At 48.5% G+C, this 23,014-nt stretch overlaps 1 protein-coding gene across 3 annotated transcripts; it reads left to right on the forward strand.

Annotated features, from left to right (window-relative positions):
• Window positions 1–726: 726 nt before the first annotated feature.
• On the forward strand, window positions 727–22,947 carry LOC115115463 (OCIA domain-containing protein 1-like). Of its 3 annotated transcripts, none has more exons than XM_065003495.1 (9): window positions 727–936; window positions 1,214–1,298; window positions 1,479–1,532; window positions 2,417–2,464; window positions 2,553–2,679; window positions 2,763–2,850; window positions 20,795–20,888; window positions 22,051–22,215; window positions 22,467–22,947. In XM_065003495.1, exons 1-9 carry the CDS (start codon window positions 886–888, stop codon window positions 22,502–22,504), a joined length of 750 nt encoding a protein of 249 aa, XP_064859567.1. In that variant the 5' UTR covers window positions 727–885; the 3' UTR covers window positions 22,505–22,947. The 3 variants fall into 3 exon arrangements, with proteins under 3 accessions (XP_064859567.1, XP_064859568.1, XP_064859569.1); XM_065003496.1 differs by having other exon boundaries at window positions 22,470–22,597; XM_065003497.1 differs by having other exon boundaries at window positions 868–950.
• The last annotated feature ends 67 nt before the right edge of the window (window positions 22,948–23,014 follow it).

Here is a 23,014-nt window from a genome sequence, read left to right on the forward strand (position 1 = left end):
ACACAGTAGTAGCTACAAGGGGTGTTTATTTTATTTTACCTTTATTTAGCCAGGTCGGCCAGTTGGGAACAAGTTCTCATTTTCAAACTGCGACCTGGCCAAGAATAAAGCAAAGCAGTGCGACAAAAACAACAACACAGAGTTACACATAAGCAAACGTAGTCAATAACACAATAGAAAGAACTATGTACAGTGACATGGCCATACTCGTATTTGTAATTGTATCTGTAAATTGGCAGGTTTATACTCGTGATCGGAGTGCGCCGAGGTGTGTGTGTGTGTGGGCAGCTACATTTGCTATCAATCAATCAGAATATGCATTAGCGTTTCATCTTTATCCCTACCCCTTGCCCTCTTGTGAGATATAATGCACATTGATAGCAAACGTCCTCGTCGTGTGGTTTGTATCATAGCAGCAGACAGCAGGAATCTAAATGATAATCTTTGATCAGACCAAAAAAATGCGAGGATTGTGTCGAGCATGAGAACAGCCATTAGCCGTGGTATATTGGCCATATACCACACCCCTTGGGGTTAATTCGATAATTGGATTTAGGAAAAAATGAGCTGGAATACATTTCCTCTTATAATGTTGTTCCTATTTGAATGCGATTTAACTGCTAAGAAAGACATTCCAAATAAAAGTCCGCGTCAAACTTCCCGTTCCATAGCCACTACTACTTCCGGGTCAGCTTCGCTCCATGCAATGACATTGTAACCAAATATTTACGAAATCAAATACGGGGAGTGTGTCTGTGCACGTTTTTGCTATTCATGCTATGAATTTGTACCAGACATTTACGAAATCTATACGGGGAGTGTGTCTGTGCCAGTTGTTGATATACATGCTCTGAAAGACAAAGTTGACCGACATAGTTTTACAATATGACACCAATGTCTACGGGATTCACCGACGAGCGACTGGGCGAAGCACAGGTAAACACGCAACAGTAAGCTGCTCCAGTAACTAAGCTACTGTTCCCTAGTTAGCCTCATCTGTCACTTGCAGTCATTTAACATGCTTACTGCTACTAGCAAGCTGGAGGCTAACTAGTCAACGTTTTCTATGCACTCGAATTCTTGACAACAACAAAACAACACAAACCGGTTACGTCAATGAATATGTATTGATAAAATCAATCAAGGTTCGTTTTTGGGACAGCTAACGTGTGTGTGTGTGTGTGTGTGTGTGTGTGTGTGTGTGTGTGTATAGAGTCCTGTAGGAATGGATTATATCCCCACAGAAGACGAGAGGAGAGTCTTCAGAGAATGCAACCAGGAGAGTTTCTGGTACAGATGTAAGTTACCATGGGCAACACAAGACTAACAAAATAGCAATAGATTTTACAGGAGTTTATATTTTTACAGGAGTCTGTGTTTTACAGGAGTCAGGTTCATGCTCAATATATCATTCCTTCTATGTACAGGTATTGGTGCACACGTGATTCTAACCTGGTTTCTCCTCTCCCTTCCTACAGCCGTGCCCTTCTCAGTGGTCAGCATGCTTGTCACTCAAGGCCTCATCCATAAAGGTAGGCCCACCTCCCATTTCCATCATCACTATATCTTAGTGTACGATAGTGTATGATCTAGGAGAGCATCTCAATACTCTGATATAGAATAGTAGCTTCCGGTTAGAGATACCTTAATGATAAGTGGCGTCCAAGATGATAGTGTACGATAGTGTATGATCTAGGAGAGCATCTCAATACTCTGATATAGAATAGTAGCTTCCGGTTAGAGATACCTTAATGACAAGTGGCGTCCAAGAGGAACGTGCAGAGGCGGCAGCCAAAAAGATGGAGGTGTTTTCTGCAGAACACAGGAGAGTCGGTCTTGATGTCACAAGTCCAATTCATGGTAGAAAAGGCAAGTGTTGACCAGGTGGGCTGCAGATGTATCACACCTATACATCTTTTTTGTCTGCAACCCACCTGGTCAGTCCATGATTCATTTGTGACTTGTGACATCAAGACCGACTCTCCTGTGTTCCTTCCTGTCTTAACCCTGGTGACATCAAGACTGACTCTCCTGTGTTCCTTCCTGTCTTAACCCTGGTGACATCAAGACTGACTCTCCTGTGTTCCTTCCTGTCTTAACCCTGGTGACATCAAGACTGACTCTCCTGTGTTCCTTCCTGTCTTACATTTACATTACATTTAAGTCATTTAGCAGACGCTCTTATCCAGAGCGACTTACAAATTGGTGCGTTCACCTTAAGACATCCAGTGGAACAGCCACTTTACAATAGTGCATCTAAATCTTTTAAGGGGGGGGGGGGTGAGAAGGATTACTTTATCCTATCCTAGGTATTCCTGAAAGGGGTGGGGTTTCAGGTGTCTCCGGAAGGTGGTGATTGACTCTTAACCCTGGTGACATCAAGACTGACTCTCCTGTGTTCCTTCCTGTGTTTTAGGAGCTCTGACGTTGTCATCCAGGTTTGGATCTCTCCCTAAAGTGGCCTGTGAGTTCACTGAACACAGATGTTTGTGTATAAAAAAAGTGTGTGCGCATTGTTATTATGAGATTGTAATACAGATGTGTGTCCCCAGTTGCGGGGCTGTGTGGCTACCTGGCAGGGAAGATGTCGTACATGAAACATTGTCAGGAGAAGTTCAAGAGGCTGGAGCACTCCCCTCTGGGAGAAGCACTGAGACAGAGGACCAGACCCAACGCACAGTCAGTAACACATTCACTCACTCACTCACTCACTCACTCACTCACTCACTCACTCACTCACACACTCACCTCTTCTCTCTCAGGTCGTCTCAGGGCCCCCAGTCAGAGATGAGTGACCCCGACCAGGTGACCTTTGACCCCATGTTCCAGGCCTCTGACCCCCAGAGCCAGGTACACACACACACACATTTAAATACTTTCTTTGAATCCACCCATCAAATGTACATAAAAAATGGATCCAAACATTTCAAAGTTCCCTGTATGCATGGCAACCAACAGCCCACGACAGCTGAAACAGAGCAGTACATAGCCAACTCCTCTGCCATAGTTATCGTCACCTCGCCCTGGTCCCCTGTTCTCTCTGCCCCCCTCCTGTTCTCCTGTTCTCTGCCCCCTCCTGTTCTCTCTGGCCCCTCCTGTTCTCTCTGCCCCCCCCCAACAACAATATCTGTTCTCTGGCCCCCCAGCTGTTCTCTCTGCACCCCCCTGTTCTCTCTGCCCCTCTCCACACAACAACAATATCTGGTATATTTTACACATAGGAAAAGACATCATCATCAAACCAGCTTCCTGTTACACAAGACTGTTAATGTATGTGGGGTGGCAGGTAGGACTAGTAACCGAAAGTCCAGTCCAGGATAGTGTTGTAGTAGCTGGGAGACAGAGTGGTCAACACAGTCTAGTGTTGTAGTAGCTGGGAGACAGAGTGGTCAACACAGTCTAGTTTTGTAGTAGCTGGGAGACAGAGTGGTCAACACGGTCTCAGTCTAGTGTTGTAGTAGCTGGGAGACAGAGTGGTCAACACAGTCTCAGTCTAGTGTTGTCTAGTTGTAGCTGGGAGACAGAGTGGTCAACACAGTCTAGTGTTGTAGTAGCTGGGAGACAGAGTGGTCTGGGAGACAGAGTGGTCAACACAGTAGTGTCTAGTGTAGTAGCTGGGAGACAGAGTGGTCAACACAGTCTAGTGTTGTAGTAGCTGGGAGACAGAGTGGTCAACACAGTCTAGTGTTGTCTGGGAACAGAGTGGTCAGTGTGTTGTAGTAGCTGGGAGACAGTCTAGTGGTCAACACAGTCTAGTGTTGTAGTAGCTGGGAGACAGAGTGGTCAACACAGTCTCAGTCTAGTGTTGTAGTAGCTGGGAGACAGAGTGGTCAACACAGTCTAGTGTTGTAGTAGCTGGGAGACAGAGTGGTCAACACAGTCTAGTGTTGTAGTAGCTGGGAGACAGAGTGGTCAACACAGTCTAGTGTTGTAGTAGCTGGGAGACAGAGTGGTCAACACAGTCTAGTGTTGTAGTAGCTGGGAGACAGAGTGGTCAACACGGTCTCAGTCTAGTGTTGTAGTAGCTGGGAGACAGAGTGGTCAACACAGTCTAGTGTTGTAGTAGCTGGGAGACAGAGTGGTCAACACAGTCTAGTGTTGTAGTAGCTGGGAGAGACAGAGTGGTCAGACACAGTCTCAGTGTTGTAGTAGCTGGGAGACAGAGTGGTCAACACAGTCTCAGTCTAGTGTTGTAGTAGCTGGGAGACAGAGTGGTCAACACAGTCTCTGGGAGACAGAGTGCCAACACAGTCTCAGTGTGTTGTAGTAGCTGGGAGACAGAGTGGTCAACACAGTCTAGTCTAGTTGTAGTAGCTGGGAGACAGAGTGGTCAACACAGTCTAGTGTTGTAGTAGCTGGGAGACAGAGTGGTCAACACAGTCTCAGTCTAGTTGTAGTAGCTGGAGTGGTCAACACAGTCTAGTGTTGTAGTAGCTGGGAGACAGAGTGGTCAACACAGTCTAGTGTTGTAGTAGCTGGGAGACAGAGTGGTCAACACAGTCTAGTGTTGTAGTAGCTGGGAGACAGAGTGGTCAACACAGTCTAGTGTTGTAGTAGCTGGGAGACAGAGTGGTCAACACAGTCTAGTGTTGTAGTAGCTGGGAGACAGAGTGGTCAACACAGTCTAGTGTTGTAGTAGCTGGGAGACAGAGTGGTCAACACAGTCTAGTGTTGTAGTAGCTGGGAGACAGAGTGGTCAACACAGTCTAGTGTTGTAGTAGCTGGGAGACAGAGTGGTCAACACAGTCTAGTGTTGTAGTAGCTGGGAGACAGAGTGGTCAACACAGTCTAGTGTTTGTAGTAGCTGGGAGACAGAGTGGTCAACACAGTCTAGTGTTGTAGTAGCTGGGAGACAGAGTGGTCACAGTCTCAGTCAGTGTTGTAGTAGCTGGGAGACAGAGTCAACAGTCTAGTGTTGTAGTAGCTGGGAGACAGAGTGGTCAACACAGTGTTGTAGTAGCTGGTGGTGTAGTCTAGCTGGGAGACAGAGTGGTCAACACAGTCTAGTGTTGTAGTAGCTGGGAGACAGAGTGGTCAACACAGTCTCAGTGTTGTAGTAGCTGGGAGACAGAGTGGTCAACACAGTCTCTGGGAGACAGAGTGGTCTCTCAGTGTTGTAGTAGCTGGGAGACAGAGTGGTCAACACGGTCTCAGTCTAGTGTTGTAGTAGCTGGGAGACAGAGTGGTCAACACAGTCTAGTGTTGTAGTAGCTGGGAGACAGAGTGGTCAACACAGTCTAGTGTTGTAGTAGCTGGGAGACAGAGTGGTCAACACAGTCTCAGTGTTGTAGTAGCTGGGAGACAGAGTGGTCAACACAGTCTAGTCTAGTGTTGTAGTAGCTGGGAGACAGTCAACACAGTCTAGTGTTGTAGTAGCTGGGAGACAGAGTGGTCAACACAGTCTAGTGTTGTAGTAGCTGGGAGACAGAGTGGTCAACACAGTCTCAGTGTGTGTAGTAGCTGGGAGACAGAGTGGTCAACACAGTCTAGTGTTGTAGTAGCTGGGAGACAGAGTGGTCAACACAGTCTAGTGTTGTAGTAGCTGGGAGACTGGTCAGTCTCTAGTGTTGTAGTAGCTGGGAGACAGAGTGGTCAACACAGTCTAGTGTTGTAGTAGCTGGGAGACAGAGTGGTCAACACAGTCTAGTGTTGTAGTAGCTGGGAGACAGAGTGGTCAACACAGTCTAGTGTTGTAGTAGCTGGGAGACAGAGTCAACACAGTCTCAGTTGTAGTAGCTGGGAGACAGAGTGGTCAACACAGTCTCAGTCTAGTGTTGTAGTAGCTGGGAGACAGAGTGGTCAACACACAGTCTAGTGTTGTAGTAGCTGGGAGAGACAGTCTAGTGTTGTCAGTAGCTGGGAGACAGTCTAGTGTTGTAGTAGCTGGGAGACAGAGTGGTCAACACAGTCTAGTGTTGTAGTAGCTGGGAGACAGAGTGGTCAACACAGTCTAGTGTTGTAGTAGCTGGGAGACAGAGTGGTCAACACTCAGTCTAGTGTTGTAGTAGCTGGGAGACAGAGTGGTCAACACAGTCTAGTGTTGTAGTAGCTGGGAGACAGAGTGGTCAACACAGTCTAGTGTTGTAGTAGCTGGGAGACAGAGTCTCAGTCTAGTGTTGTAGTAGCTGGGAGACAGTCAAGTGTTGTAGTAGCTGGGAGACAGTCTCAGTCTAGTGTTGTAGTAGCTGGGAGACAGAGTGGTCAACACAGTCTCAGTCTAGTGTTGTAGTAGCTGGGAGACAGAGTGGTCAACACAGTCTCAGTCTAGTGTTGTAGTAGCTGGGAGACAGAGTGGTCAACACAGTCTCAGTGTTGTAGTAGCTGGGAGACAGAGTGGTCAACACAGTCTAGTGTTGTAGTAGCTGGGAGACAGAGTGGTCAACACAGTCTCAGTAGTAGCTGGGAGACAGAGTGGTCAACACAGTCTCAGTCTAGTGTTGTAGTAGCTGGGAGACAGAGTGGTCAACACGGTCTCAGTCTAGTGTTGTAGTAGCTGGGACAGAGACAGAGTGGTCAGTAGCTGGGAGACAGAGTGGTCAGTCTAGTGTTGTAGTAGCTGGGAGACAGAGTGGTCAACACGGTCTCAGTCTAGTGTTGTAGTAGCTGGGAGACAGAGACAGTAGTAGCTGGGAGACAGAGTGGTCAACACAGTCTAGTGTTGTAGTAGCTGGGAGACAGAGTGGTCAACACAGTCTCAGTCTAGTGTTGTAGTAGCTGGGAGACAGAGTGGTCAACACAGTCTAGTGTTGTAGTAGCTGGGAGACAGAGTGGTCAACACAGTCTAGTGGTTCTAGTTTGTAGTAGCTGGGAGACAGAGTGGTAGCAACAGAGTGGTCAGTCTAGTGTTGTAGTAGCTGGGAGACAGAGTGGTCAACACAGTCTAGTGTTGTAGTAGCTGGGAGACAGAGTGGTCAACAGTAGCAGTCTCTCAGTCTAGTGTTGTAGTAGCTGGGAGACAGAGTGGTCAACACAGTCTCAGTGTGTTGTAGTAGCTGGGAGACAGAGTGGTCAACACAGTCTCAGTCTAGTGTTGTAGTAGCTGGGAGACAGAGTGGTCAACACGGTCTCAGTCTAGTGTTGTAGTAGCTGGGAGACAGAGTGGTCAACACAGTCTAGTGTTGTAGTAGCTGGGAGACAGAGTGGTCAGACACAACAGTCTCAGTCTAGTGTTGTAGTAGCTGGGAGACAGAGTGGTCAACACAGTCTCAGTGTTGTAGTAGCTGGGAGACAGAGTGGTCAACACAGTCTAGTGTTGTAGTAGCTGGGAGACAGAGTGGTCAACACAGTCTCAGTCTTGTTGTAGTAGCTGGGAGACAGAGTGGTCAACACACAGTCTAGTGTTGTAGTAGCTGGGAGACAGAGTGGTCAACACAGTCTAGTGTTGTAGTAGCTGGGAGACAGAGTGGTCAACACGGTCTCAGTCTAGTGTTGTAGTAGCTGGGAGACAGAGTGGTCAACACAGTCTAGTGTTGTAGTAGCTGGGAGACAGAGTGGTCAACACAGTCTAGTGTTGTAGTAGCTGGGAGACAGAGTGGTCAACACAGTCTAGTGTTGTAGTAGCTGGGAGACAGAGTGTTTGTAGTAGCAAGACACAGTCTAGTGTTGTAGTAGCTGGGAGACAGAGTGGTCAACACGGTCTCAGTCTAGTGTTGTAGTAGCTGGGAGACAGAGTGGTCAACACAGTCTAGTGTTGTAGTAGCTGGGAGACAGAGTGGTCAACACAGTCTCAGTCTAGTGTTGTAGTAGCTGGGAGACAGAGTGGTCAACACAGTCTAGTGTTGTAGTAGCTGGGAGACAGTCTAGTGGTAGTAGCTGGGAGACAGAGTGGTCAGTCTAGTGTTGTAGTAGCTGGGAGACAGAGTGGTCAACACAGTCTAGTGTTGTAGTAGCTGGGAGACAGAGTGGTCAACACTCAGTCTAGTGTTGTAGTAGCTGGGAGACAGAGTGGTCAACACAGTCTCAGTCTAGTGTTGTAGTAGCTGGGAGACAGAGTGGTCAACACAGTCTCAGTCTTGTAGTGTTGTAGTAGCTGGGAGACAGAGTGGTCAACACAGTCTCAGTCTAGTGTTGTAGTAGCTGGGAGACAGAGTGGTCAAGCTGGGAGACAGTCTCTCAGTCTAGTGTTGTAGTAGCTGGGAGACAGAGTGGTCAACACAGTCTCAGTCTAGTGTTGTAGTAGCTGGGAGACAGAGTGGTCAACACGGTCTCAGTCTAGTGTTGTAGTAGCTGGGAGACAGAGTGGTCAACACAGTCTAGTGTTGTAGTAGCTGGGAGACAGAGTGGTCAACACAGTCTAGTCTGGGAGACAGTGGTCAACACAGTCTAGTGTTGTAGTAGCTGGGAGACAGAGTGGTCAGCTGGGAGACAGAGTGGTCACACAGTCTAGTGTTGTAGTAGCTGGGTTGTAGTAGCTGGTGGTCAACACAGTCTCAGTCTAGTGTTGTAGTAGCTGGGAGACAGAGTGGTCAACAGTCTCAGTCTAGTGTTGTAGTAGCTGGGAGACAGAGTGGTCAACACAGTCTCAGTCTAGTGTTGTAGTAGCTGGGAGACAGAGTGGTCAACACAGTCTCAGTCTAGTGTTGTAGTAGCTGGGAGACAGAGTGGTCAACACAGTCTCAGTCTAGTGTTGTAGTAGCTGGGAGACAGAGTGGTCAACACAGTCTCAGTCTAGTGTTGTAGTAGCTGGGAGACAGAGTGGTCAACACAGTCTAGTGTTGTAGTAGCTGGGAGACAGAGTGGTCAACACAGTCTAGTGTGGGAGACAGAGTGTAGTAGCTGGGGGAGACAGAGTGGTCAACACAGTCTCAGTCTAGTGTTGTAGTAGCTGGGAGACAGAGTGGTCAACACAGTCTAGTGTTGTAGTAGCTGGGAGACAGAGTGGTCAACACAGTCTAGTGTTGTAGTAGCTGGGAGACAGAGTGGTCAACACAGTCTAGTGTTGTAGTAGCTGGGAGACAGAGTGGTCAGTCTGGGAGACAGAGTGGTCAACACAGTCTCAGTGTAGTAGCTGGGAGACAGAGTGGTCAACACAGTCTAGTTTTGTAGTAGCTGGGAGACAGAGTGGTCAACACGGTCTCAGTCTAGTGTTGTAGTAGCTGGGAGACAGAGTGGTCAACACAGTCTCAGTCTAGTGTTGTAGTAGCTGGGAGACAGAGTGGTCAACACAGTCTCAGTCTAGTGTTGTAGTAGCTGGGAGACAGAGTGGTCAACACGTTGTCTCAGTCTCTAGTGTTGTAGTAGCTGGGAGACAGAGTGGTCAACACAGTCTAGTGTTGTAGTAGCTGGGAGACAGAGTGGTCAACACAGTCTAGTGTTGTAGTAGCTGGGAGACAGAGTGGTCAACACAGTCTAGTGTTGTAGTAGCTGGGAGACAGAGTGGTCAACACAGTCTCAGTCTAGTGTTTTAGTAGCTGGGAGACAGAGTGGTCAACACAGTCTAGTGTTGTAGTAGCTGGGAGACAGAGTGGTCAACACAGTCTCAGTCTAGTGTTGTAGTAGCTGGGAGACAGAGTGGTCAACACAGTCTAGTGTTGTAGTAGCTGGGAGACAGAGTGGTCAACACAGTCTCAGTCTAGTGTTGTAGTAGCTGGGAGACAGAGTGGTCAACACAGTCTCAGTCTAGTGTTGTAGTAGCTGGGAGACAGAGTGGTCAACACGGTCTCAGTCTAGTGTTGTAGTAGCTGGGAGACAGAGTGGTCAACACAGTCTAGTGTTGTAGTAGCTGGGAGACAGAGTGGTCAACACAGTCTAGTGTTGTAGTAGCTGGGAGACAGAGTGGTCAACACGGTCTCAGTCTAGTGTTGTAGTAGCTGGGAGACAGAGTGGTCAACACAGTCTCAGTCTAGTGTTGTAGTAGCTGGGAGACAGAGTGGTCAACACAGTCTCAGTCTAGTGTTGTAGTAGCTGGGAGACAGAGTGGTCAACACAGTCTCAGTCTAGTGTTGTAGTAGCTGGGAGACAGAGTGGTCAACACAGTCTAGTGTTGTAGTAGCTGGGAGACAGAGTGGTCAACACAGTCTAGTGTTGTAGTAGCTGGGAGACAGAGTGGTCAACACAGTCTAGTGTTGTAGTAGCTGGGAGACAGAGTGGTCAACACAGTCTCAGTCTAGTGTTGTAGTAGCTGGGAGAGTAGCTGGGAGACAGAGTGGTCAACACAGTCTCAGTCTTGTTGTAGCTGGGAGACAGAGTGGTCAACTCAGTCTAGTGTTGTAGTAGCTGGGAGACAGAGTGGTCAACACGGTCTCAGTCTAGTGTTGTAGTAGCTGGGAGACAGAGTGGTCAACACAGTCTAGTGTTGTAGTAGCTGGGAGACAGAGTGGTCAGTAGTCTGTGTTGAGAGCTGGGAGACAGAGTGGTCAACACAGTCTAGTGTTGTAGTAGCTGGGAGACAGAGTGGTCAACACAGTCTCAGTCTAGTGTTGTAGTAGCTGGGAGACAGAGTGGTCAACTGGGACAGTCTAGTGTTGTAGTAGCTGGGAGACAGAGTGGTCAACACAGTCTCAGTCTAGTGTTGTAGTAGCTGGGAGACAGAGTGGTCAACACAGTCTCAGTCTAGTGTTGTAGTAGCTGGGAGACAGAGTGGTCAGACAGAGTGGTCAGTCTCAGTCTTGTTGTAGTAGCTGGGAGACAGAGTGGTCAACACGGTCTCAGTCTCTCAGTCTAGTGTTGTAGTAGCTGGGAGACAGAGTGGTCAACACAGTCTGGGAGTGTTGTAGTAGCTGGGAGACAGAGTGGTCAACACAGTCTCAGTCTAGTGTTGTAGTAGCTGGGAGACAGAGTGGTCAACACAGTCTCAGTCTAGTGTTGTAGTAGCTGGGAGACAGAGTGGTCAACACAGTCTCAGTGTTGTAGTAGCTGGGAGACAGAGTGGTCAACACAGTCTCAGTCTAGTGTTGTAGTAGCTGGGAGAGTGGTCAGTCTAGTGGTCAGCTGGGAGACACAGTCTAGTGTTGTAGTAGCTGGGAGACAGGGGTCAGACAGTCTAGTGTTGTAGTAGCTGGGAGACAGAGTCTCAGTCTAGTGTTGTAGTAGCTGGGAGACAGAGTGGTCAACACAGTCTAGTGTTGTTGCTGGGAGTAGCTGGGAGACAGAGTGGTCAACACAGTCTCAGTCTAGTGTTGTAGTAGCTGGGAGACAGAGTGGTCAACACAGTCTAGTGTTGTAGTAGCTGGGAGACAGAGTGGTCAACACAGTCTCAGTCTAGTGTTGTGGGAGTAGCTGGGAGAGCTGGGAGACAGTGGTCAACACAGTCTAGTGTTGTAGTAGCTGGGAGACAGAGTGGTCAACACAGTCTAGTGTTGTAGTAGCTGGGAGACAGAGTGGTCAACACAGTCTCAGTCTAGTGTTGTAGTAGCTGGGAGACAGAGTGGTCAACAGTCTAGTGTTGTAGTCTCAGTGGTCTAGTGTGTTGTAGTAGCTGGGAGACAGTCTAGTGGTAGCAGACACAGTCTCAGTCTAGTGTTGTAGTAGCTGGGAGACAGAGTGGTCAACACAGTCTAGTGTTGTAGTAGCTGGGAGACAGAGTGGTCAACACAGTCTCAGTCTAGTGTTGTAGTAGCTGGGAGACAGAGTGGTCAACACAGTCTAGTGTTGTAGTAGCTGGGAGACAGAGTGGTCAACACAGTCTCAGTCTAGTGTTGTAGTAGCTGGGAGACAGAACACAGTGGTCAAGCACAGTCTCAGTCTAGTGTTGTAGTAGCTGGGAGACAGAGTGGTCAACACAGTCTAGTGTTGTAGTAGCTGGGAGACAGAGTGGTCAACACAGTCTAGTGTTGTAGTAGCTGGGAGACAGAGTGGTCAACACAGTCTAGTGTTGTAGTAGCTGGGAGACAGAGTGGTCAACACGGTCTCAGTCTAGTGTTGTAGTAGCTGGGAGACAGAGTGGTCAACACGGTCTCAGTCTAGTGTTGTAGTAGCTGGGAGACAGAGTGGTCAACACAGTCTCAGTCTAGTGTTGTAGTAGCTGGGAGACAGAGTGGTCAACACAGTCTAGTGTTGTAGTAGCTGGGAGACAGAGTGGTCAACACAGTCTAGTGTTGTAGTAGCTGGGAGACAGAGTGGTCAACACAGTCTCAGTCTAGTGTTGTAGCTGGGAGACAGAGTAGCTGTGGTAGAGACAGAGTGGTCAACACAGTCTCAGTCTAGTGTTGTAGTAGCTGGGAGACAGAGTGGTCAACACAGTCTCAGTCTAGTGTTGTAGTAGCTGGGAGACAGAGTGGTCAAGCTGGGACAGGTCTCAGTCTAGTGTTGTAGTAGCTGGGAGACAGAGTGGTCAACACAGTCTCAGTCTAGTGTTGTAGTAGCTGGGAGACAGTCTAGTGGTAGTAGCAGACAGAGTGGTCAGTCTAGTGTTGTAGTAGCTGGGAGACAGAGTGGTCAACACAGTCTAGTGTTGTAGTAGCTGGGAGACAGAGTGGTCAACACAGTCTCAGTCTAGTGTTGTAGTAGCTGGGAGACAGAGTGGTCAACACAGTCTAGTGTTGTAGTAGCTGGGAGACAGAGTGGTCAACACAGTCTAGTCTAGTTTGTAGTAGCTGGGAGACAGAGTGGTCAACACAGTCTAGTGTTGTAGTAGCTGGGAGACAGTGGTCAACAGTGGTCAGACAACAGTCTCAGTCTAGTGTTGTTGTAGTAGCTGGGAGACAGAGTGGTCAACACAGTCTCAGTCTAGTGTTGTAGTAGCTGGGAGACAGAGTGGTCAACACGGTCTCAGTCTAGTGTTGTAGTAGCTGGGAGACAGAGTGGTCAACACAGTCTCAGTCTAGTGTTGTAGTAGCTGGGAGACAGAGAGTGGTAGTAGCAGTCTCAGTCTAGTGTTGTAGTAGCTGGGAGACAGAGTGGTCAACACAGTCTCAGTCTAGTTGTAGTAGCTGGGAGACAGAGTGGTCAACACAGTCTAGTGTCAGAGTGGTCAACACAGTCTAGTGTTGTAGTAGCTGGGAGACAGAGTGGTCAACACAGTCTCAGTCTAGTGTTGTAGTAGCTGGGAGACAGAGTGGTCAACACAGTCTCAGTCTAGTGTTGTAGTAGCTGGGAGACAGAGTGGTCAACACAGTCTAGTGTTGTAGTAGCTGGGAGACAGAGTGGTCAACACAGTCTCAGTCTAGTGTTGTAGTAGCTGGGAGACAGAGTGGTCAACACAGTCTCAGTCTAGTGTTGTAGTAGCTGGGAGACAGAGTGGTCAACACGGTCTCAGTCTAGTGTTGTAGTAGCTGGGAGACAGAGTGGTCAACACAGTCTAGTGTTGTAGTAGCTGGGAGACAGAGTGGTCAACACAGTCTAGTGTTGTAGTAGCTGGGAGACAGAGTGGTCAACACAGTCTAGTGTTGTAGTAGCTGGGAGACAGAGTGGTCAACACAGTCTAGTGTTGTAGTAGCTGGGAGACAGAGTGGTCAACACAGTCTAGTGTTGTAGTAGCTGGGAGACAGAGTGGTCAACACAGTCTCAGTCTAGTGTTGTAGTAGCTGGGAGACAGTCTCAGTGGTCAGTAGCAGACAGTCTCAACACAGTCTAGTGTTGTAGTAGCTGGGAGACAGAGTGGTCAACACAGTCTCAGTCTAGTGTTGTAGTAGCTGGGAGACAGAGTGGTCAACACAGTCTCAGTAGTTGTAGCTGGGAGACAGAGTGGTCACAGTCTAGTGGTCAGACAGAGTGTCAAAGTCTAGTGTTGTAGTAGCTGGGAGACAGAGTGGTCAACAGAGGTCAACTGGGAGACAGAGTGGTCAACACAGTCTCAGTCTAGTGTTGTAGTAGCTGGGAGACAGAGTGGTCAACACAGTCAGTCTAGCTGGGAGACAGAGTGGTCAACACAGTCTCAGTCAGTCTGGGAGACAGAGTGGTCAACACAGTCTAGTGTTGTAGTAGCTGGGAGACAGAGTGGTCAACACAGTCTGGGAGACAGTGTGTTGTAGTAGCTGGGAGACAGAGTGGTCAACACAGTCTCAGTCTAGTGTTGTAGTAGCTGGGAGACAGAGTGGTCAACACAGTCTCAGTCTAGTGTTGTAGTAGCTGGGAGACAGAGTGGTCAACACAGTCTCAGTCTAGTGTTGTAGTAGCTGGGAGACAGAGTGGTCAACACAGTCTCAGTCTAGTGTTGTAGTAGCTGGGAGACAGAGTGGTCAACACAGTCTAGTGTTGTAGTAGCTGGGAGACAGAGTGGTCAACACAGTCTAGTGTTGTAGTAGCTGGGAGACAGAGTGGTCAACACAGTCTAGTGTTGTAGTAGCTGGGAGACAGAGTGGTCAACACAGTCTCAGTCTAGTGTTGTAGTAGCTGGGAGACAGAGTGGTCAACACAGTCTAGTGTTGTAGTAGCTGGGAGACAGAGTGGTCAACACAGTCTAGTGTTGTAGTAGCTGGGAGACAGTCTAGTGGTCAACACAACTCAGTCTAGTGTTGTAGTAGCTGGGAGACAGAGTGGTCAACACAGTCTAGTGTTGTAGTGGGAGCTGGTCTAGTGTTGTAGAGCTGGGAGACAGTGGTCAACACGGTCTGGGAGACAGTCAACTAGTGTTGTAGTAGCTGGGAGACAGAGTGGTCAACACAGTCTAGTGTTGTAGTAGCTGGGAGACAGAGTGGTCAACACAGTCTAGTGTTGTAGTAGCTGGGAGACAGAGTGGTCAACACAGTCTAGTGTTGTAGTAGCTGGGAGACAGAGTGGTCAACACAGTCTAGTGTTGTAGTAGCTGGGAGACAGAGTGGTCAACACAGTAGTCTCAGTCTAGTGTTGTAGTAGCTGGGAGACAGAGTGGTCAACACAGTCTCAGTCTAGTGTTGTAGTAGCTGGGAGACAGAGTGGTCAACACAGTCTAGTGTTGTAGTAGCTGGGAGACAGAGTGGTCAACACAGTCTAGTGTTGTAGTAGCTGGGAGACAGAGTGGTCAACACAGTCTAGTGTTGTAGTAGCTGGGAGACAGAGTGGTCAACACAGTAGTCTCAGTCTAGTGTTGTAGTAGCTGGGAGACAGAGTGGTCAACACAGTCTAGTGTTGTAGTAGCTGGGAGACAGAGTGGTCAACACAGTCTCAGTCTAGTGTTGTAGTAGCTGGGAGACAGAGTGGTCAACACAGTCTAGTGTTGTAGTAGCTGGGAGACAGAGTGGTCAACACAGTCTCTGGGAGACAGAGTCAACACAGTCTAGTGTTGTAGTAGCTGGGAGACAGAGTGGTCAACACAGTCTCAGTCTAGTTTGTAGCTGGGAGACAGAGTGGTCAACACAGTCTAGTGTTGTAGTAGCTGGGAGACAGAGTGGTCAACACAGTCTAGTGTTGTAGTAGCTGGGAGACAGAGTGGTCAACACAGTCTCAGTCTAGTGTTGTAGTAGCTGGGAGACAGAGTGGTCAACACGGTCTCAGTCTAGTGTTGTAGTAGCTGGGAGACAGAGTGGTCAACACAGTCTCAGTGTGTTGTAGTAGCTGGGAGACAGAGTGGTCAACACAGTCTAGTGTTGTAGTAGCTGGGAGACAGAGTGGTCAACACAGTCTCAGTCTAGTGTTGTAGTAGCTGGGAGACAGAGTGGTCAACACAGTCTCAGTCTAGTGTTGTAGTAGCTGGGAGACAGAGTGGTCAAGCTGGGAGACAGAGTCTCAGTCTAGTAGCTGGGAGACAGAGTGGTCAACACAGTAGTCTAGTGTTGTAGTAGCTGGGAGACAGAGTGGTCAACACACAGTCTCAGTCTAGTGTTGTAGTAGCTGGGAGACAGAGTGTCAGTCTAGTGTTGTAGCTGGGAGACAGAGTGGTCAACACAGTCTAGTGTTGTAGTAGCTGGGAGACAGAGTGGTCAACACAGTCTCAGTCTAGTGTTGTAGTAGCTGGGAGACAGAGTGGTCAACACAGTCTAGTGTTGTAGTAGCTGGGAGACAGAGTGGTCAACACAGTCTAGTGTTGTAGTAGCTGGGAGACAGAGTGGTCAACACAGTCTAGTGTTGCTGGGAGACAGAGTGGTCAACACAGTCTCAGTCTAGTGTTGTAGTAGCTGGGAGACAGAGTGGTCAACACAGTCTCAGTCTAGTGTTGTAGTAGCTGGGAGACAGAGTGGTCAACACAGTCTAGTGTTGTAGTAGCTGGGAGACAGAGTGGTCAACACAGTCTAGTGTTGTAGTAGCTGGGAGACAGAGTGGTCAACACAGTCTCTAGTGTTGTAGTAGCTGGGAGACAGAGTGGTCAACACAGTCTAGTGTTGTAGTAGCTGGGAGACAGAGTGGTCAACACAGTCTAGTGTTGTAGTAGCTGGGAGACAGAGTGGTCAACACAGTCTAGTGTTGTAGTAGCTGGGAGACAGAGTGGTCAACACAGTCTAGTGTTGTAGTAGCTGGGAGCTGGTCAACACAGTCTAGACAGAGACAGGGTCAACACAGTCTAGTGTTGTAGTAGCTGGGAGACAGAGTGGTCAACACAGTCTCAGTCTAGTGTTGTAGTAGCTGGGAGACAGAGTGGTCAACACACAGTCTAGTGTTGTAGTAGCTGGGAGACAGAGTGGTCAACACAGTCTCAGTGTTGTAGTAGCTGGGAGACAGAGTGGTCAACACGGTCTCAGTCTAGTCTGGGAGACAGTGGTCAACACAGTCTAGTGTTGTAGTAGCTGGGAGACAGAGTGGTCAACACAGTCTAGTGTTGTAGTAGCTGGGAGACAGAGTGGTCAACACAGTCTCAGTCTAGTGTTGTAGTAGCTGGGAGACAGAGTGGTCAACACAGTCTAGTGTTGTAGTAGCTGGGAGACAGAGTGGTCAACACAGTCTCAGTCTAGTGTTGTAGTAGCTGGGAGACAGAGTGGTCAACACAGTCTCAGTCTAGTGTTGTAGTAGCTGGGAGACAGAGTGGTCAACACAGTCTCAGTCTAGTGTTGTAGTAGCTGGGAGACAGAGTGGTCAACACAGTCTCAGTCTAGTGTTGTAGTAGCTGGGAGACAGAGTGGTCAACACACTCAGTCTAGTGTTGTAGTAGCTGGGAGACAGAGTGGTCAACACAGTCTAGTGTTGTAGTAGCTGGGAGACAGAGTGGTCAACAACACAGTCTCAGTCTAGTGTTGTAGTAGCTGGGAGACAGAGTGGTCAACACAGTCTCAGTCTCTGGGAGACAGAGTGGTCTAGTGTTGTAGTAGCTGGGAGACAGAGTGGTCAGAGTCTAGTGTTGTAGTAGCTGGGAGACAGAATGGTCAACTCAGTCTAGTGTTGTAGTAGCTGGGAGACAGAGTGGTCAACTCAGTCTAGTGTTGTAGTAGCTGGGAGACAGAGTGGTCAACACAGTCTCAGTCTAGTGTTGTAGTAGCTGGGAGACAGAGTGGTCAACACAGTCTAGTGTTGTAGTAGCTAGCTGGGAGACAGAGTGGTCAACACAGTCAGTCTAGTGTTGTAGTAGCTGGGAGTCAGAGTGGTCAACAGAGTGGTCAGACAGAGTGTCTCAGTCTAGTGTTGTAGTAGCTGGGAGACAGAGTGGTCAACACAGTCTCAGTCTAGTGTTGTAGTAGCTGGGAGACAGAGTGGTCAACACAGTCTCAGTCTAGTGTTGTAGTAGCTGGGAGACAGAGTGGTCAACACAGTCTAGTGTTGTAGTAGCTGGGAGACAGAGTGGTCAACACAGTCTAGTGTTGTAGTAGCTGGGAGACAGAGTGGTCAACTCAGTCTAGTGTTGTAGTAGCTGGGAGACAGAGTGGTCAACACAGTCTAGTGTTGTAGTAGCTGGGAGACAGAGTGGTCAACACGGTCTCAGTCTAGTGTTGTAGTAGCTGGGAGACAGAGTGGTCAACACAGTCTACAGTCTGGGTGTTGTAGTAGCTGGGAGACAGAGTGGTCAACACAGTCTAGTGTTGTAGTAGCTGGGAGACAGAGTGGTCAACACAGTCTAGTGTTGTAGTAGCTGGGAGACAGAGTGGTCAACACGGTCTCAGTCTAGTGTTGTAGTAGCTGGGAGACAGAGTGGTCAACACAGTCTAGTGTTGTAGTAGCTGGGAGACAGAGTGGTCAACACAGTCTCAGTCTAGTGTTGTAGTAGCTGGGAGACAGAGTGGTCAACACAGTCTAGTGTTGTAGTAGCTGGGAGACAGAGTGGTCAACACAGTCTCAGTCTAGTGTTGTAGTAGCTGGGAGACAGAGTGGTCAACACAGTCTCAGTCTAGTGTTGTAGTAGCTGGGAGACAGAGTGGTCAACACAGTCTCAGTCTAGTGTTGTAGTAGCTGGGAGACAGAGTGGTCAACACAGTCTCTGGGAGACAGAGTGGTCAACACAGTCTAGTGTTGTAGTAGCTGGGAGACAGAGTGGTCAACACTCAGTCTAGGTCTCAGTCTAGTGTTGTAGTAGCTGGGAGACAGAGTGGTCAACACGGTCTCAGTCTAGTGTTGTAGTAGCTGGGAGACAGAGTGGTCAACACAGTCTCAGTCTAGTGTTGTAGTGTGGGAGACAGAGTGGTCAGTCTCAGCTGGGAGACAGAGTGGTCAACACAGTCTAGTGTTGTAGTAGCTGGGAGACAGAGTGGTCAACACAGTCTCAGTCTAGTGTTGTAGTAGCTGGGAGACAGAGTGGTCAACTCAGTCTAGTGTTGTAGTAGCTGGGAGACAGAGTGGTCAACACAGTCTCAGTCTAGTGTTGTAGTGGGAGACAGAGTGGTCAACACAGTCTAGTGTTGTAGTAGTGTTGTAGTAGCTGGGAGACAGAGTGGTCAACACAGTCTCAGTGTTGTAGTAGCTGGGAGACAGAGTGGTCAACACAGTCTCTAGTGTTGTAGTAGCTGGGAGACAGAGTGGTCAACACAGTCTCAGTCTAGTGTTGTAGTAGCTGGGAGACAGAGTGGTCAACACAGTCTAGTGTTGTAGTAGCTGGGAGACAGAGTGGTCAACACAGTCTCAGTCTAGTGTTGTAGTAGCTGGGAGACAGAGTGGTCAACACAGTCTAGTGTGTTGTAGTAGCTGGGAGACAGAGTGGTCAACACAGTCAAGTGTTGTAGTAGCTGGGAGACAGAGTGGTCAACACAGTCTAGTGTTGTAGTAGCTGGGAGACAGAGTGGTCAACACAGTCTCAGTCTAGTGTTGTAGTAGCTGGGAGACAGAGTGGTCAACACAGTCTAGTGTTGTAGTAGCTGGGAGACAGAGTGGTCAACACAGTCTCAGTCTAGTGTTGTAGTAGCTGGGAGACAGAGTGGTCAACATGGTCTCAGTCTAGTGTTGTAGTAGCTGGGAGACAGAGTGGTCAACACGGTCTCAGTCTAGTGTTGTAGTAGCTGGGAGACAGAGTGGTCAACACAGTCTCAGTCTAGTGTTGTAGTAGCTGGGAGACAGAGTGGTCAACACAGTCTAGTGTTGTAGTAGCTGGGAGACAGAGTGGTCAACACAGTCTAGTGTTGTAGTAGCTGGGAGACAGAGTGGTCAACTCAGTCTAGTGTTGTAGTAGCTGGGAGACAGAGTGGTCAACACAGTCTAGTGTTGTAGTAGCTGGGAGACAGAGTGGTCAACACGGTCTCAGTCTGGGAGACAGAGTGGTCAACACGTTGTCTAGTGTTGTAGTAGCTGGGAGACAGAGTGGTCAACACAGTCTAGTGTTGTAGTAGCTGGGAGACAGAGTGGTCAGACACAGTCTAGTGTGTTGTAGTAGCTGGGAGACAGAGTGGTCAACACAGTCTAGTGTTGTAGTAGCTGGGAGACAGAGTGGTCAACACGGTCTAGTGTTGTAGTAGCTGGGAGACAGAGTGGTCAACACAGTCTAGTGTTGTAGTAGCTGGGAGACAGAGTGGTCAACACAGAGTGGTCAACACAGTCTAGTGTTGTAGTAGCTGGGAGAGCTGGGAGACAGAGTGGTCAACACAGTCTCAGTGTTTGTAGTAGCTGGGAGACAGAGTGGTCAACACAGTCTAGTGTTGTAGTAGCTGGGAGACAGAGTGGTCAACACAGTCTCAGTCTGGGAGAGTGTTGTAGTAGCTGGGAGACAGAGTGGTCAACACAGTCTAGTGTTGTAGTAGCTGGGAGACAGAGTGGTCAACACGGTCTCAGTCTAGTGTTGTAGTAGCTGGGAGACAGAGTGGTCAACACAGTCTAGTGTTGTAGTAGCTGGGACAGTCTAGTGTTGTAGTAGCTGGGAGACAGAGTGGTCAGTAGCTGGGAGACAGAGTCTCAGTCTAGTGTTGTAGTAGCTGGGAGACAGAGTGGTCAACACAGTCTAGTGTTGTAGTAGCTGGGAGACAGAGTGGTCAACACGGTCTCAGTCTAGTGTTGTAGTAGCTGGGAGACAGAGTGGTCAACACGGTCTCAGTCTAGTGTTGTAGTAGCTGGGAGACAGAGTGGTCAACACAGTCTAGTGTTGTAGTAGCTGGGAGACAGAGTGGTCAACACAGTCTCAGTCTAGTGTTGTAGTAGCTGGGAGACAGAGTGGTCAACACAGTCTAGTGTTGTAGTAGCTGGGAGACAGAGTGGTCAACACGGTCTCAGTCTAGTGTTGTAGTAGCTGGGAGACAGAGTGGTCAACACAGTCTAGTGTTGTAGTAGCTGGGAGACAGAGTGGTCAACACGGTCTCAGTCTAGTGTTGTAGTAGCTGGGAGACAGAGTGGTCAACACGGTCTCAGTCTAGTGTTGTAGTAGCTGGGAGACAGAGTGGTCAACACAGTCTCAGTCTAGTGTTGTAGTAGCTGCATCCGTCTGATACCGAGGAGTGTTGTCCTGGATGTACGATGAGCTTCTGCAACAACACTTGCAGTCTGACCACAACTGCATCCGAGGCCGTCTCTGGCTCAGTGTTACATATCCGTCCGTGTCCAACCTGATCTCCAGTCATTCCAACACCACGTGTTCCCGTTTTGATTGTGTGTGTGTCAGGTCCCGCCCAACGCCAGAGACTATGGATACAGTGACGCCCCCACCGCGGAACAGACCAGCCGCACCGCTGCAGACGTCGACTACAACATGCCAGGTAACCGTGGCAGCAAGTAGTAACCTAACTACAGTTGTTAACCATGACAACCCTCCAACGGTATCCTCCTAGTTAACTGCCCACTCCACCTCTCGTCCTGCAGCCCAACCTCTGACCTCTAACCTGTATTTCTTGAATGTCTGTCCCCTGCAGCCCAGGGTCGTTTTCACTAGGAACCGAACCGGGAAGGGTGCAGGGTGAAGTTGGCCCTAGACACTGATCTTAGGTCAGTTGCAAAATATTTTTTTTAAAACAGAACATGCAACAATTTCTGAGTTACTGTTCATATAAGGAAATCAGTCAATTGATATATATTCATTAGGCCCTAATCTATGGGTTTCACAGGACTGGGAATACAGATACCTTTAAAAAATATATATATATTTTTAAAGTAGGGGTTTGGATCAGAAAACCACTCACTATCTGGTGTGACCACCATTTCAAATCAAATTTTTATTTATATAGCCCTTCGTACATCAGCTGATATCTCAAAGTGCTGTACAGATACCCAGCCTAAAACTACAAACAGCAAGCAATGCAGGTGTAGAAGCACAGTGGCTAGGAAAAACTCCCTAGAAAGGCCCAAAACCTAGGAAGAAACCTAGAGAGGAACCAGACTATGTGGGGTGGCCAGTCCTCTTCTGGCTGTGCCGGGTGGAGATTATAACAGAACATGACCACCATTTGCCTCTTCAATGGCTGTGCAAAGTTGCTGGAAATTGGCGGGAACTGCAACACACTGTCGTAGACGGGTCTTTCCAGAGCATTCTAAACATGCTCAATGTCTGGTGTACGCAGGTCATGGAACTGGGACATGTTCAGCTTCTAATAATTGTTTACAGATCTTTGTGCCCCATGGGGCAGTTCATTATCATGCTGAAACATGAGGTGATGGCGGTGGATGAATGGCACGACAATGGGCCTCAGGATCTCATCACGGTATCTCTGTGCATTCAGATTGTCATCCATAAAATGCAATTGTGCAAACTGGGATGGGCCTACCTGAATTTGTCAAATAAAAAGTGCTCGTGTTCTTTTTCCTGACCTATCACCTCTGACCCCTGAAGCCTTATTGTTCCAATATGACGAGGAGCCCAGGAGGAAGCCAATCATGTACGAGGACTTCTAACCTTTACCCTCAAACCTCTGCCCCCCCCTCCAGCCCAGTCGTTCCTGGATGACGAGGAGCCCAGGAGGAAGCCCATCATGTACGAGGACCTAAGGAACAAGAACCGAGAAACCTATGAGGTCACGCTTACCCAGAAGGCTGAGACGCTGCTCAAACCAGAGTCTGACCGGCCAGGGAGGACCGCCCCCAAGAAGGACGGTGAGTCAGTGGATGTGTCCCAAATGGCACCCTATTCCCTACGTAGTGCACTACTTTAGACCAGAGCCCTATGGCACCCTATTCCCTATATAATGCACTACTTTAGACCAGAGCCCTATGGCACCCTATTCCCTATATAGTGCACTACTTTAGACCAGAGCCCTATGGCACCCTATTCCCTATATAGTGCACTATTTTAGACCAGAGCCCTAATGGTGTTTATCATCCCTTCGTCCTCTCCTCTCTTTTAGCAGGGAAGAAGAACGTCTACGGAGACAGCTTGGAGTGAGTCTCTCCATCTGTTATCACTGACAGTGCTGATTGGACTACAATACCCACAAACCCCTTCTGGTTGCTTTGCTATTATTGACGTCTCAATTTATGGGATTATGCATTTCCTTGATTCCTTGCGTCCTCTCTCCTCATAACCCATTGGATGAGGAGGTCAGGGGGTAGGCAGGTAGCCTAGGGGTAAAGAGCGTTGGGCCAGTAACCAAAAGGTTGCTGGTTCAAATCCCCGAACCAACTCGGTGAAAAATCAGTCGACGTGCCCTTGATCAAGGCAATTAACCACAATTGCTCCTGTAAATTGCTCTCGATAAGCGTCAGCTAAATTACTTTAAATTAGGCCCCCCCCCTGCGAGGAATCAAGGAAATGATATTCTCCCATTTGTCTGTCTGATTCTGTCTTTTGAAAACATGTCAATAAACCCAATTGGTTTTGAAATTGCATACCGTTGTCTTTTTGTGTGTCTGTCAATCAGAGAATGATAAGAGGCCTCTATTGGCCAAATGGCCT

Source organism: Oncorhynchus nerka, linkage group LG18 (genome assembly GCF_034236695.1).
Source record: "Oncorhynchus nerka isolate Pitt River linkage group LG18, Oner_Uvic_2.0, whole genome shotgun sequence".
NCBI lineage: Eukaryota > Metazoa > Chordata > Actinopteri > Salmoniformes > Salmonidae > Oncorhynchus > Oncorhynchus nerka.

What these genes read in the sequence shown, in the direction of transcription:
- LOC115115463 (XM_065003495.1), top strand. Translation starts at nt 886, where the DNA reads ATGACACCAATGTCTACGGGATTCACCGACGAGCGACTGGGCGAAGCA. An exon ending in AGCGACTGGGCGAAGCACAG is followed by an intron (nt 937 to 1,213) that starts GTAAACACGCAA and finishes GTGTGTGTATAG; the next exon opens with AGTCCTGTAGGAATGGATTA. An exon ending in AGGACCAGACCCAACGCACA is followed by an intron (nt 2,680 to 2,762) that starts GTCAGTAACACA and finishes CTTCTCTCTCAG; the next exon opens with GTCGTCTCAGGGCCCCCAGT.